General features: G+C 46.4%; 1 protein-coding gene across 1 annotated transcript; it reads right to left on the reverse strand.

Moving 5' to 3' along the window:
* Nucleotides 1-4,930: 4,930 nt before the first annotated feature.
* LOC148502592 (DNA damage-regulated autophagy modulator protein 1-like) lies at nt 4,931-13,321 on the reverse strand. The gene is made up of 7 exons (XM_088449686.1): nt 13,203-13,321; nt 12,965-13,032; nt 11,441-11,583; nt 9,478-9,649; nt 7,779-7,837; nt 6,621-6,707; nt 4,931-5,002 (listed from the first exon to the last, which is right to left on the reverse strand). Exons 1-7 carry the CDS (start codon nt 13,319-13,321, stop codon nt 4,931-4,933), a joined length of 720 nt encoding a protein of 239 aa, XP_088305812.1.
* Between the last annotated feature and the right edge of the window lie 412 nt (nt 13,322-13,733).

Raw genomic sequence — 13,733 nt, forward strand, 5'->3', positions numbered from 1 at the left:
CTATATTCAGACGTTTTTACTGCCAAATCGGGGAGTCAATAGAAGTTTCCAATGTACCACCTCTTGATCTGCGAGTTTCCATGAAACCTACAGAAATCAGTGTTTTGTGTATGTTTAATGAAAAATCTGATAAATTATAAAGGGAACTATAAAAGGTCCGAAATTCCTCAGCCATGACTTCAGGATAATAGGGGAGAGAACCAGAAGACGGAGAGTGTAATTTGTCTATTGCACCTAATGCTTGTCTGCGACGCAGTTTATTGGCTAATAAAGAATCAATTTTGTCAGCTTTATCATAAAAGCGTTGACGAAGTTTTTGCAAGATAAGCGCAGCGCGGCGAGACAGAAGGGCATTAAGCTGACCTCATAGTTTCTCAATTTGGGTTAGCACGGAGGCGCTAGGGGATGTCTTATGTTGGATCAATGAAAAGTGTGTTTCAAGGGTTAAATTAACCCCCCCCAAAAAATGACGTGGGGCCCCCGCCCCCACTAAAAGCATACCCAGCCCCAGACTGGTCAGCCAGTCTTGGTTCCTGAAATTACGGGGGAAGAAAACGTGTAAGGTTCTACCATGGTTTTGAAACCAGCACCTGGCTGCAGGACCAGTCCTGGTTTAAAAAATAGGGGGGAAAAAATGCGTAAGGCCCCCCTATATTTAAAACCAGCACCAGACCTAAACCGACCGGGGTGTAATGCCACAGCCAGGAGACCCTTTCACCGGGTCTCCATAGCCAAAGCATTCTCAACCCAAGGCAGACAGGCCAAGCCAGGGATCTCAGGGGAGGTGGGGACCCCCCGAAGATCGGGTTCCCCCAGCTCCCGAAACCCCAGGCTTGATCTGAAGCCCGGGGCTCTTCCTCGCACCCCTGGGCTGTGGGTACGGGTGTAATAAAGTGTTAGCAGTAAACTATTGTATTTTACAGTGAAACTACAACTTTATTACATAATTACATGCTGCCAATGCATCTGTGTCATTGACACAGAAGCACGTATGGTTCCGCGAGACCCATCTCAGCTGCTGTGTATTTCAATGGGAACAAACGACGTTGGGGTCCCCAATACATTGCGCAACCAGCACTGGGCTTTGATCCTCTGGAAAAACAGAGGAAAAAAATGAGTAGGATCCCCTGTGTTTTCCAGAACCAGCACTGAGCTTTTTCTAACGGGAGGCTGATGCCACAGCCAGGGGAGCCCTTTCACCGGGCCCCCCAGCCGTAGCATCAACCCTGACCGCTAGTCAGCCCAGGCCGGGGATCCCTGGGGACCCACCCCAATAAGAGAGTCCCCCTCTCCAGGCCAAGGCTGATAGCCCGGGGCAACCCCCGGCACCCCTGGGGCAGTGGGTGCCAGGTTAATAGTGTAATGTTGTCCACTCCCCCTAAAGCACAAACAGCCCCGGGTTCTTAACTGCTGGTCCTAGTTGTGAAAATACAGGGGAAAAATTACATAAGGATCCCCTGTATTTAACACAATCAGCATCGGGCTAATCAGAACAAGTCCTGGTTTGCCAAAATACAGAGGACAAACGACATAGGGGTCCCCCGTATTCTGCGCAACCAGCACTAGGCTAGTCAGAAGTAGTCCTTTTTGACAAAATGCGGGGGACAAACGACATAGGGGGTCCCCCGTACGTTGTGCAACCAGCACTGGGCTCTGATCCGGTCCTGGTTCTAATAATACAGGGAGAAAAATTACATAGGGTCTCCTTGTATTATCCAGAACCAGCACCAGACTTTTTCTAGCAGGGGGGGCTAATGCCACAGCCAGGGCAGCCCTTTCACCGGGCCCCCCAGACGAAGCATTAGCCCTCGCCGGGGTGGAGCTGGGGAACCCCCCAATAAAGGGGTGCCCCTCTCCAGGACACCCCACACCTAGGCTGATAGCCCGGGGCTATCGCTGGCACCCCTGGGCGGTGGGTGCCAGGTTGATTTTGTAAAGTGTGGTGCATTTTAAAGAATGTTTTTTCTTTTGCAGGTGAACTATAGGTCCTAGCAGGCCTCCCCCACATGCTGGTACTTGGAAAACCACAAGTACCAGCAAGCAGGGCATATTGGGCCCACTGGTACCTATAGTAAGCCTATAAAAGAAATATTAAAATAAACTGACACCAATTTTTTAAATAAAATGTATATATCTGCACCTTTACCTGGGGGGCGGCGGCCTTTAAGCTCTTTTTCATGGCCCCCATCTTCGCATGGCAGGCGTCAACTCACCAGAGCTTTGGCATATTCGCCTGGTGGCCGCCAACCCTCCAGGGCTCCGGAGTCTTCTGCCAGGACTTCGGGGTTTTCACCTAGTGGGCGGCAGCCTGTGTTAGCTCTTTTTCATGGCCGCCGCCCACTAGGACTTCGGCATCTTCACCTGGTGGGCGCCAACCCGCCAGGGCTTCGGCGTCTTCGCCTAGTGGGCGGCAGCCTGTGTCAGCTCTTTTTCGTGGCCGCCGCCCACTAGGACTTCCGGTGTCTTTCTTCGGTAGCTCTACATTGCTCCCTCCCGGCCGTCGGACAGGCAACCCGTCTCCTCGCGAGAGTGGGTGATGCCTTTGGAGAGGCAGAGGGTGATGGTGAGATAGTGATGCAGTGGGTGAGGGGGAGAGATAGTGGGAGACGGAGAGGCAGTGGGTGACGGATGATGAAAAGAGAGGTTGACAGTGAGAGGGTGACAAGGGGAGGCAGTGGGTGACGCCAGGAAATGGGTGACAACAGGAGGCAGTGGGTGACGCTAGGAAATAGGTGACAGGGGTAGGAAGTGGGTGATACCAGGGTGAAGTACTGGATGACATAGAGGATGACGGTAAGAGACAGAGGGTGACACGATAGAGAGGGTGATGTGGAGATAATGATGCAGGGGAGCGGCAGAGAGGGATGGGAGAGATAGTGGTAGATGGAGAGCCAGTGGGTCACAGGGAGAGGCAGAGGGTGACAAGAGAGAGGTGCCAGGGAGAGATAGTGGGAGACGGAGAGGCAGTGGGTGACAAGAAAGCGCGATGGGGAAAGGCAGTGGATGACAGGGAGAAGGTGATGGAGAGAAGCAGAGGTTAATTGGGAGTGGGTAATGCCTTGGAGAGGCAGTGGGTGACAGAAGAGAGATGGTGATGGAGAGGTAGTAATGCAGGGTAGAGGCAGTGGGTGACCGGGCAAGATAGTGGGAGAATGAGACAGTGGGTGAGACAGACATAATTGTACTTACAGTTGGCTCGGGGGATGGGCCTACAGCAGAGCAACGCCAAGAGCAATGCCAGGCCGGGTTAATGGGGCGTGGCCTAATGCGGGAGGCATGGCCACGCCCCCTTAGGGGAAAGATTTTAAAAAAATACTTCTTTTTTTATTTGCGGCGCCGCTGTACGCTGTTGAGGGGGGGCGCTGTGAGACCCTCAGCCCGGCGCATAGCCAGTCAGTGTGATCGCTCCCCCCACAGGCATAGGAGACTGTATTACTTATTTTTGCTTTCCATTTTTTTAGATGCAGCCTTAATATAAGGGCACAACTTACAACCTTCCCTGTAATGGCGGCGTTTGGGAACCTCTGGCTTAGATCCGTGCAGGCGCACAGTATGGTGGCCGCGCCCCTTCCCCCCCCCCCCCCCCAGTCCTCTCCTTTACTCAGTCCTCGGCCTGTCAGTCACAAGCCCCGCCTCCTCCCGGCCAGTTATTTCCTAATGGCTTCTAGATGAGGACAGTTAATTATTGATGTGTGTGTGGGGGAAGGCGTGTGTGTGGTATGTGTAATGGTGGTGTGTTTGTGTGGTATGTGTAATGCGCCCGGCATCTATTCTCCCTGTCGGTAGCGCTTGGGGGCTGCCCGGCGAGTCCGTAAGTGCCGGGCACGCCCCCAAGTGTGACGAAAAGGGGACGCGTCTTATAGACACGCCCCCTTTTCAATGGCCATGCTCCTTTTCGGGCGCATGGAAATGCCCTCTCTAACTCCGGCGCCCTGCCTGCCGCCGGAGCTAGAGTGAACACTGTGTGTGTGTGTATGGTATATGTAATGGTGGTGTGTGGTATGTGTTATGGTGGTGTGTGTGTGGTATGTGTTATGGTGGTCTGTGTGTGTGTTATATGTAAAAGTAGGGTGTGTGTGCTATATGTAATTTTGGTGGTCTGTGTGTGTGTTATATGTTATTAAGTACAAATTGTAAAAAGTCCAGAAAAACCATCATTGTTGTTGTAGTGATCTCTAAATTCATGCAATAGTTATTTATGTATATGATGAAGGTACACGATGGTCGGGAAAGGGTAAAACATTCCATAAGAAATACATAGAGGTAATTAGCTGTGCCCAGTTTCACCCGGGTAGACCTTAGATACTTGCTATTTCCATTTCCTTCATCCCATCTTACTTTATACGCTCAATTCATTTTATGCCTGTGGGGTAAAGGAGCGTGGTCGTATCCATTTAAATAAATTTCATTTTTTTTATTTATTATGAATGAATTGACGGTGGGTTTTAAGACATATGCAAATCTTTTTATTCTTTACTTAAGGATGTCTTTGTAAACCACATTGGTGGCTTTCTTCTCAGGTGCTAGAATCTCCAGGCTGCTGGGTGAGCTCCCTCTGAAGCAGGCCATGTAGAACTAGTCCTCCCTAATATAAGGGTATATCCTAGCGGTGAAGGCTGCTAGGGTCTTCACTACTGTGCCTGGTCCGGTGTGCCGTTCGAGTTCTTATGTCCACGTACACATCAGGCTTGGTAGGAGAAGCAGCTGCCACTGGGCATGTTCAACAGCTCTAGCAGTCATATTATATGCTACTGCTTTTGTGGTGATGGTTTCACCAGCTTCCTGGTGGGAACATGGGAATTCTGGGCAACAGGAAACCCCCTCCATTTGCCTATGGCTGTCTCTATAGGCAAGTCCCGTGGTACACAGGTGATGGTGAGTAGATCTTAATTAGCAGGTAATGTTCACACCCATGGGCGAGCCAGGGCAGTTATACAAAATCAGGAACCTGCGTCCGCATGGTGATCGCGTAACCCTCCTCCTGCTTCTCTATACATATATGCTGATACAAGAGGAGAGACAAGAACATGATATATTCACATTAGTCCATGCACTGTAATTATACAATCCTATATTTATTACAGATAATTCGGGAGTCTCCTGGACGTTCCGGGAGAGAAGGCAATTATTCTGTAACGCATTCTAAGCAGTTCCAGTGAGAAAGCGGCAGGGGCTGGGTACCATACCTTCTGTATTTGGCCATGCCCCCTCAAAGGATGATAATGGAAAATAAACAGACAGTGACACCAGCACACTGAGGGACTAACACAAAAGGTGGACTCAATAGGTACAGTAGCTGGTGTAAGGGTAACAACCTAATACTCTGGCACTGACAGGTGCATAGATTGGACCTCGTTCTGAGTTGGACATAACTACATGATGCTGCTCTTTCCCCCCCTACCTACACTCAGTGCACATATGCATCTATACACGGCGCGTGTCCTTTTTCCTACCGACTTAGCCACATTTTGCACATATGCATCTATACACGGCACGTGTCCTTTTTCCTACCAACTAAGCCACATTTAGCACATATGCTCCCTGCCCCTGATTGGAGGGGGATGACCTGTGGGTAATGGAGCCCTGGTACAGGTTACGGCCTGATGTTAATGGCCACTGGCTGCGTCTGATTTGCTAAATGCTAAGACACCCAATTATGCAACAATAGTATATCTGCCGCGTCTGTGATCTAATAGCAGGATTACTAAACACCTGTTTTTAAAGAATAAAGTATGTTTTCTTCTGTTTGGGAAGGTGAAGGCTGCTGATCTATTCACTAGTATGGACTGTATAGCCGCATTTGCTGGCATCTCCCACTTGCTGCCAACTCTGCAAAGGTAATCAGAGATGGTGCATTGCTGATGTGTAACTAGTTGAAGCGATTATTGGTGCATGCATCAAGGTACATTACAGTCGCCGTTCGTAGCTGCTATTGTTCTACAGTGTGATTGACAGTACGGGCGCTTTTGGGGGAGGTAACGGGGAGTGCCAGCAAAGACGCAGGTGTGTTGCGTCTGTTTCAGGGGTGTTTGGCAGACTGCGACTGCAATCCCGTATCTCAGGGAACTTTGACCGATGCTGCGTCTTTGTACCAAGCCACCTGTGGGCGTTTCAATACAAATCGAGCCGTCTGCGACATTTGCATATTTTCGCATAGCTGCTGCATACACTATCGCAGCAGCGGCCACCTGTGGCCCTTTGACCCACATTGCATCATTTCTGAATGAGATCTAGTGATTTAACTAGCTAACCAAATTCACATCCAATATTAAAGGCAATGTGGACTATATACAGATATTATTATTAGCAGTTACTTATATAGCGCACACATATTCCGCAGCGCTTTACAGAGAATATTTGGCCATTCACATCAGTCCCTGCCCCAGTGGAGCTTACACGCACACTAGGGTTAATTTTTGTTGGGAGCTAATTAACCTACCAGTGTGTGTTTGGAATGTGGGAGGAAATCACAGTACCCGGAAGAAACCAGTGCTAGCACAGGGAGAACATATAAACTGCAGACAGCTAGAGCCATGCTGGGAATTGAACCCACAACCTCAGTGCTGTGAGGCAGTAACGCTAACCATTACACCGTCTGTGCTGCCAGATAATATACCAACCTGGAAATCTGTAAAACAAGTGAGCACATTCATCATATACGCGACCAGTGCCAGCCATTCAGTTATTACTGCCGTCCTGTCACAGATCTAGCAACAAAGAGCAGAGAAGACACCATGTGACTGTCATTGTACATTATGAGATTACAGCACATACTATGGAAGCACTAATGAATCCACTCACATGATATGTCTGTATGTGTGTGTGTATATATATATATATATATATATATATATATATATATATAACGTGGTAGGGCACTCAGATACTTAAGTACATCTTTCCAGGTTGCCTTCCTAAGTTATGGACAATTTACTAGGTGTTTTGCGCAAGCATGAACGAGGCGTCACTCCATGGTCTTAAATAACCTTTTTAATAACCTTTTGTATTAATTATACATGTGCAAAACAGCTAACTGACATTTCAAGACCACATGGGTCTTTTTGGGCACCGTGATGAAAGTCACATGTGGTCTTGAAATGCCTGTTACCTATTTTGCACATATATATTTAATACAAAGGCTTATTGAAGACCTGGAAATGCCGCCCCGTTATATATAAATATATATTATAATATAAATCGTGGTGAGAGGGGTTGTCTCTCACCTAGATTGCCCACATTCCTGTGGGATCAACTCCCTCCAAGGGAGTCTAGAATGAACCCTGTCCAGTTTGCAGCAAGGGAGGTGTGGAACTCCATATTTTCATAGTTGCACAAACCCAGCTGCAACTCATCACTGAGCAGCAGAGGAAGACAAGCTCTTTGCCCTGATGCTGTATAGCAGCCAGGTAGTAGGATTGAATGTTCTAGTACCAGGGAAAGGGCTAACGCCCCTGTCATTTACCGCCAGACCGCCATACATAGGGGAGAAGCGGTATCAGCGCACGTATATGATACTGCTTCGGCGCTTCTTACATCTCCCCCACAGAGTGCTGGGACATTTACTTTATTTGTGTTATGTGTCTATGTGTGTCCAGGCCTAAGCTCATGTAGGCTAAAGTGCAGTGTCAGCTGCCATTAACAGACACTACTTTACTGATTACTTGCCTGTCTGAATACTCATTTCTACCCCCTGTGTTATATATATATATATATATATATATATATATATATATATATACACACACACACACAGACACAGTGTCATATCCTAAACATACCTGAGCTGCACGTTCTCCAGCAATCAAGCCAAAAAAAAGTGGGATCTTACATGCGACAACTGAAAGGTGTTTGTGTAAAGGGAAATAACATTATTATACCTGTAAATACCAGAATGTTAAGACTGACCTAGTAATTAAAAGATTACCACTAAACTAGACACACAGGCACATTTTGTTGTATTCTCAGAGCAATAACATCACAATTCCACCATACACAGATCAATCAAATTTATATGATTGTTTTGGCATAAAAAGTGAGGGAGAACAATATTTTACTATCTGATTTTACACCTCTTAGAAGGGGAGAGGAGATGACTATTACTATCTGATATTACACCTATCAGGAGGGGAGAGGAGATGACTATTACTATCTGATATTATACCTCTTAGAAGGGGAGAGGAGATGACTATTTCTATCTGATATTACACCTATCAGGAGGGGAGAGGAGATGACTATTACTATCTGATATTACACCTATCAGGAGGGGAGAGGAGATGACTATTACTATCTGATATTACACCTATCAGGAGGGGAGAGGAGATGACTATTACTATCTGATATTACACCTATCAGGAGGGGAGAGGAGATGACTATTACTATCTGATATTACACCTATCAGGAGGGGAGAGGAGATGACTATTACTATCTGATATTACACCTATCAGGAGGGGAGAGGAGATGACTATTACTATCTGATATTACACCTATCAGGAGGGGAGAGGAGATGACTATTACTATCTGATATTATACCTCTTAGAAGGGGAGAGGAGATGACTATTACTATCTGATATTACACCTATCAGGAGGGGAGAGGAGATGACTATTACTATCTGATATTACACCTCTTAGAAGGGGAGAGCAGATAACTATTACTATCTGATATTACACCTATCAGGAGGGGAGAGGAGATGACTATTACTATCTGATATTACACCTATCAGGAGGGGAGATGACTATTACTGTCTGATATTACACCTATCAGGAGGGGAGAAGAGATGACTATTACTGTCTGATATCACACCTCTTAGAAAGGGAGAGGAGATGACTATTATTATCTGATATTACACCTATCAGGAGGGGAGCGGAGATGACTATTACTATCTGATATTACACCTCTTAGAAGGGGAGATCAGATGACTATTACTATCTGATATTACACCTATCAGGAGGGGAGAGGAGATGACTACTACTATCTGATATTACACCTATCAGGAGGGGAGAGGAGATGACTATTACTATCTGATATTACACCTATCAGGAGGGGAGAGGAGGTGACTATTACTATCTGATATTACACCTCTTAGAAAGGGAGAGGAGATGACTATTATTATCTGATATTACACCTATCAGGAGGGGAGCGGAGATGACTATTACTATCTGATATTACACTTATCAGGAGGAGAGAGGAGATGACTATTACTGACTGATATTACACCTATCAGGAGGGGAGAGGAGATGACTATTACTATCTGATATTACACCTCTTAGAAAGGGAGAGGATATGACTATTACTGGCTGATATTATACCTATCAGGAGAGGAGAGGACTATTACTGTCTGATATTACACCTATCAGGAGAGGAGAGGAGAGGACTGTACTGCCAGCTATTACATTTGTCAGGCGGGGAGGTCTAATAAAATCTTATATAAAGAACTCAAATCTCAGCTTGTTACTTTGTTGATCATATGAAAAGGATACAGATAATAAGAGCTGTAGCCATCAGCACAGATAATGCCATTCTTATGTGGCATACACGGCGGCTGCTGAAAGATGTGCTGTATAGCTTTACAGCCTGGGCAATGCTATATATGGCACTGAATCCGAATGCCACAAATGCTCCAGCCCTGTGGATATATGGATGGGTTGACACCTGCAACATAAACATATACATGTAAGAATATAATGCAACTTTCTGCATTTGTAGTTAAGAATTATCCTTTCCTAATTTCTTATTTTATTACCAGTTATTTATATAGCGCTCTCAAATTCCGCAGCGCTTTACAGAGAATATTTTGCCCATTCACATCAATCCCTGCCCCAGTGGAGCTTATACTTTTTTTTGTTCAAGGCCAATTAACCTACCAGTATATTTTTTGGATTGTGGGAGGAAACCGCAGCACCAGGAGGGAACCCACGTAAACACGTTTCGTGGTGGGGATCGAACCCACGACAGGGAGAATATATAATCTCCACACAGCTAGAGCCATGCTGGGCATCGTACCCACGACCTCAGTGATGTGAGGCAGTAATACTAACCATACATCATCCATGATGCCCGTCAGATAGCTGATTGTAATGCACAAGTGCCTCTAATACTAAAATAAACAAATAGTATAATCTTTTAGTTTGCCCCTTACGGTGAGCTCAGCAGATGTGTGGCCATACAGAAGCACATAACTGCTGGCTGAGTGGTTTTCCACAGGGCGTATATATGGTGTGTGTATGGCTGAGTGATGCTATTAGTGTGTCTATGACTGCATGGGTTATTGCCATTTCTTCTTCATCCACCAGGGGACACTGGAGTTACACCGGGCGTATATGGGTGATGCTATTAGTGTGTCTATGACTGCATGGGTTATTGCCATTTCTTCTTCATCCTCCAGGTGACACTGGAGTTACACCAGGCGTATCTTCTACTGTAGCAGCTTCAGTTGAAAGACCAAAATGCAGAGAGTGGGGTCTTGGACCTCCTACGGCAAAACGTCGGTACTGTGCCTGCTGGTTTCTGCAGCGTTCGAGATGACCAGGCGACTCCTAATCGGTCGAAGGTAAGTTGTTTGTTCCAAACTTTCCAGGGCGGAAACTCTTGACACAGAAACCTTTAGAACCTATCTACCAGTACATCACAGGGTCCCATCATGTTGATGTTGACGTCTTAAGGTGGGTTTTCCTTATAATTCTCCCTTTTACTTGTAGGAGACACCAGCACTTTAAGGCAGGCAGAGTACCGACTCTTTGCCGTAGGAGGTCCGAGACCCCACTCTCTGCATCTTAATCTTCCAACTGAAGCTGTTACAGTAGAAGATGCGCCCTGTGTAACTCCAGTGTCCCCTATGGAATCGGAGGAAGGGATTTATAGGTAAGTACCAACATTCTATTTTCCTGTTACAGCTCTTACAAGGAATAAAACATTGGGATTGCACCAATACTGCTATAGTGTAACAGGCATGTACATGTTTGTGACATGCAGATATCAGAATACAACTCTGTGGGGCTCATTTAGAGTTGGGCGCATTTGCAGTCTGAACGTACACAGAAAAAGATGTAGAAAAACATGCACATTACTAGCAATTATGGCATTGTGATGCCTCCCAGCAGGGACCCCAACACTGCTGGTGGTGTCACCACTGGGTCTATGTACTATGACAAATAGGAATGGAAGAGCGGCACATTTACCCTGCTCCTTCCATATTTGCCTCCTGTCGGTCGCTGTGCACGGCCATCTGCTGTGGGGGGGATGTAGGAAGAGGAGCCAGTGAGGAGATAGAACACGCACACGTTACACTGAGACGAGTCATTACCATGCGGCATATATGGGTCACTCCCTCCTTTCCTCCAAGCACCAGGTTCCCCATCACAGTGTATAGAGCCCTGAGCCTAGAAGGGATCTGCTAGGAATCTGCCATTTGTCATATAAAACATTGGAACACTTGTAACCAACCTGAAATATCGCTACTACTACTGTCCCAATGCATGAGACCCATCCAACACCGAGCAGCACTTTCTGCAAGAGCGGCTGGTGTGTGTCACTGCCAGCCGTCCTCAGGTGTATGAACCTGTACGTGATGTAGGCTGTACACGCTCCTGGAATAGAAAATACACATGATCAGCCCATAGCTATTACATATGTTCTTTATATACAAAGTGATTAATGATATCATCCAGTGATGGGCAATAAAGGTGCACAAGATGCCTGGTCCTGGCTCCCTGATGTGACATTACAGGAGGATGTAACATGGGGAAGGGCTGCTGTGTCACTGAGACATAGATAGAAAGGCTTCTCTATGAGCAGCAGAGAATGTCCTGCAGTGCTTATGTATTTGTGCAGGTGTACCTTACTTGTCCCCTGCCCCCTCTCACCATCCTCATCTACATATCCATCATACGCTTACCCATACGGTATCCCACAGCCACTGGGCAGACACCAGTTGCTTACCAGTGATCTAGAGGGAATTGGGCAGCTATTCCCATTGTGACAGTATATAAATGATGTTACATTGTATTTTATTGGAAACTGATGGGTAATGTGAATTCCAGGATCACTGACGCTGGGCCGTTCTGGGCCTCGGGCAGCAAGTTTAATAATGTCAAATTTGTTGATTAAAAATAGTCTAAATTAGTGGTGTATTCAATTATAGTAATAAAGGATGAGAAGGTATTATTTCTGGTACATGTTTATACAAATGTGTTCAATAATGAAACCTATTCATGTTGTGTAATGGTTGTGCCTGGGCGGCCCCATGGAATGAATCCCTTAATGTCCTTCCAGTTACTATGCATTATGCTAATGGTGAAGGTGTAACACCCCCTGCAGCATAGGTGATTGTCAGCTCTTGTGACAGGTGAGTATGGACAGGGCAGGAGGCTACAGAACTCTCCTGTCTGAGTGGCGTAGTGGTCACTGTGAGAGCCTCCCATGATGTACAGTATGAGATGACACTTGTCAGTGTACATAGTGTCACTGGGGATGGAAGGATGTGACCCGGTGCTCCAGTGTAACTAGGTCATCTGAGATGGCTGCAACTGTGCAGGGGCAGAGAAGTGATGGTGCCACTATGCAAGAATATAAGCTCTTGTGTCAAGTAACACCACTGCCCTATGTAGCTCAGTGACCTGTGCTGGAGTGTGAGGATGGATGATGGTGAGAAAGTGCAGCTCAGGGAGATTTACCCTTTTATCTCAGCACTAGAAACATGACAGCACTGCTACACGGCTACACCTGTTCTATCTGCACTATATGAATGTTGTTATATATCCTGCATGTGACGGGACACTTATATACTGATACCCCCCCACAGAAGCCTGAGGAGGGAGAGACTGAGCTAGTGCCAGGTGGCTGACGTCAGGGTGACCCAAACTTACTCACTAGTGAGAGACTACACCTGCACTGCCCACCAGGCAAACAGCTGGCATGTACTAAGAGGAGAGAGGGGTTGGCGCTGTGATACAGTAGCAATCCACTTACCAAACATAGCAAAACCACAGAAGACCACTGCAAACAGGATACACTCCGGATAAAGAGATCCAGTTTCACTGTGAGGGAAAACAACAAGTAATTGGGATGTAATATTGTATAGTTGGAAATACTCTTTCATCTTCTCTAAAACCATTTTCCTAACTTTCAGTCTGTCATTCCAGAGACCCAATGCCCCCAAGACCCGAATGTGTATGCTAGTGTGATATCTATATATTATTTCCCTTACCTGATATACATCATCCAAGATTCAGAATGTCCATAGATTATGGTCACATAATAAGACATAATGAGACCGCTCAAAGTCCAGAAGAACCAGAAACACGGTATCAACGCCAACGCCATCATCCCCACAAAGCCCAGATCCTGCTGCTGCCTGATACAGCTGGTCTGGGCACTGTGACATCACAATGAGGGGCTGTAGCTTGGGTTACTGCAGGTGCAGTGCATGACGTTTACTCACAGGTGCCACAGAGTATTAAAGGCTGGATATTTATTTATTAGTTTTTCAGCCAACTAGATTTTATTTGCTTGTAACATGGTAATTCCTCTGGATTTGAGCATTATTTGTTGACTAAAATGAGGTAAAGTCCACATAGTGGTCCCTGCACCTATGACAGGAGCGTCTGAAGGTGCACAAACATTTATCACACACCCCAACATGACCCATTCCACCAGGGTCAAAATGCTCCGCTCCTGGGCTTCCCACCAGGCATACCAGCACACTATCCAACAGTTCATGCTGCGGTGCCCCCTCCAT

Source organism: Taudactylus pleione, unplaced genomic scaffold, assembly GCF_031769625.1.
Source record: "Taudactylus pleione unplaced genomic scaffold, aTauple2 ptg000490l, whole genome shotgun sequence".
Taxonomy (NCBI): domain Eukaryota; kingdom Metazoa; phylum Chordata; class Amphibia; order Anura; family Myobatrachidae; genus Taudactylus; species Taudactylus pleione.

Excerpts from the sequence above, each read along its gene's own strand:
- LOC148502592 (XM_088449686.1), bottom strand. The coding sequence starts at position 13,321 with ATGATGGCGTTGGCGTTGATACCGTGTTTCTGGTTCTTCTGGACTTTG. Across the intron at positions 11,584-12,964 it reads CTGTGGTTTTGCTATGTTTG|GAGCGTGTACAGCCTACATC; the intron begins GTAAGTGGATTG and ends TTTCTATTCCAG. Across the intron at positions 9,650-11,440 it reads TAGTAGTAGCGATATTTCAG|GTGTCAACCCATCCATATAT; the intron begins GTTGGTTACAAG and ends TTTATGTTGCAG.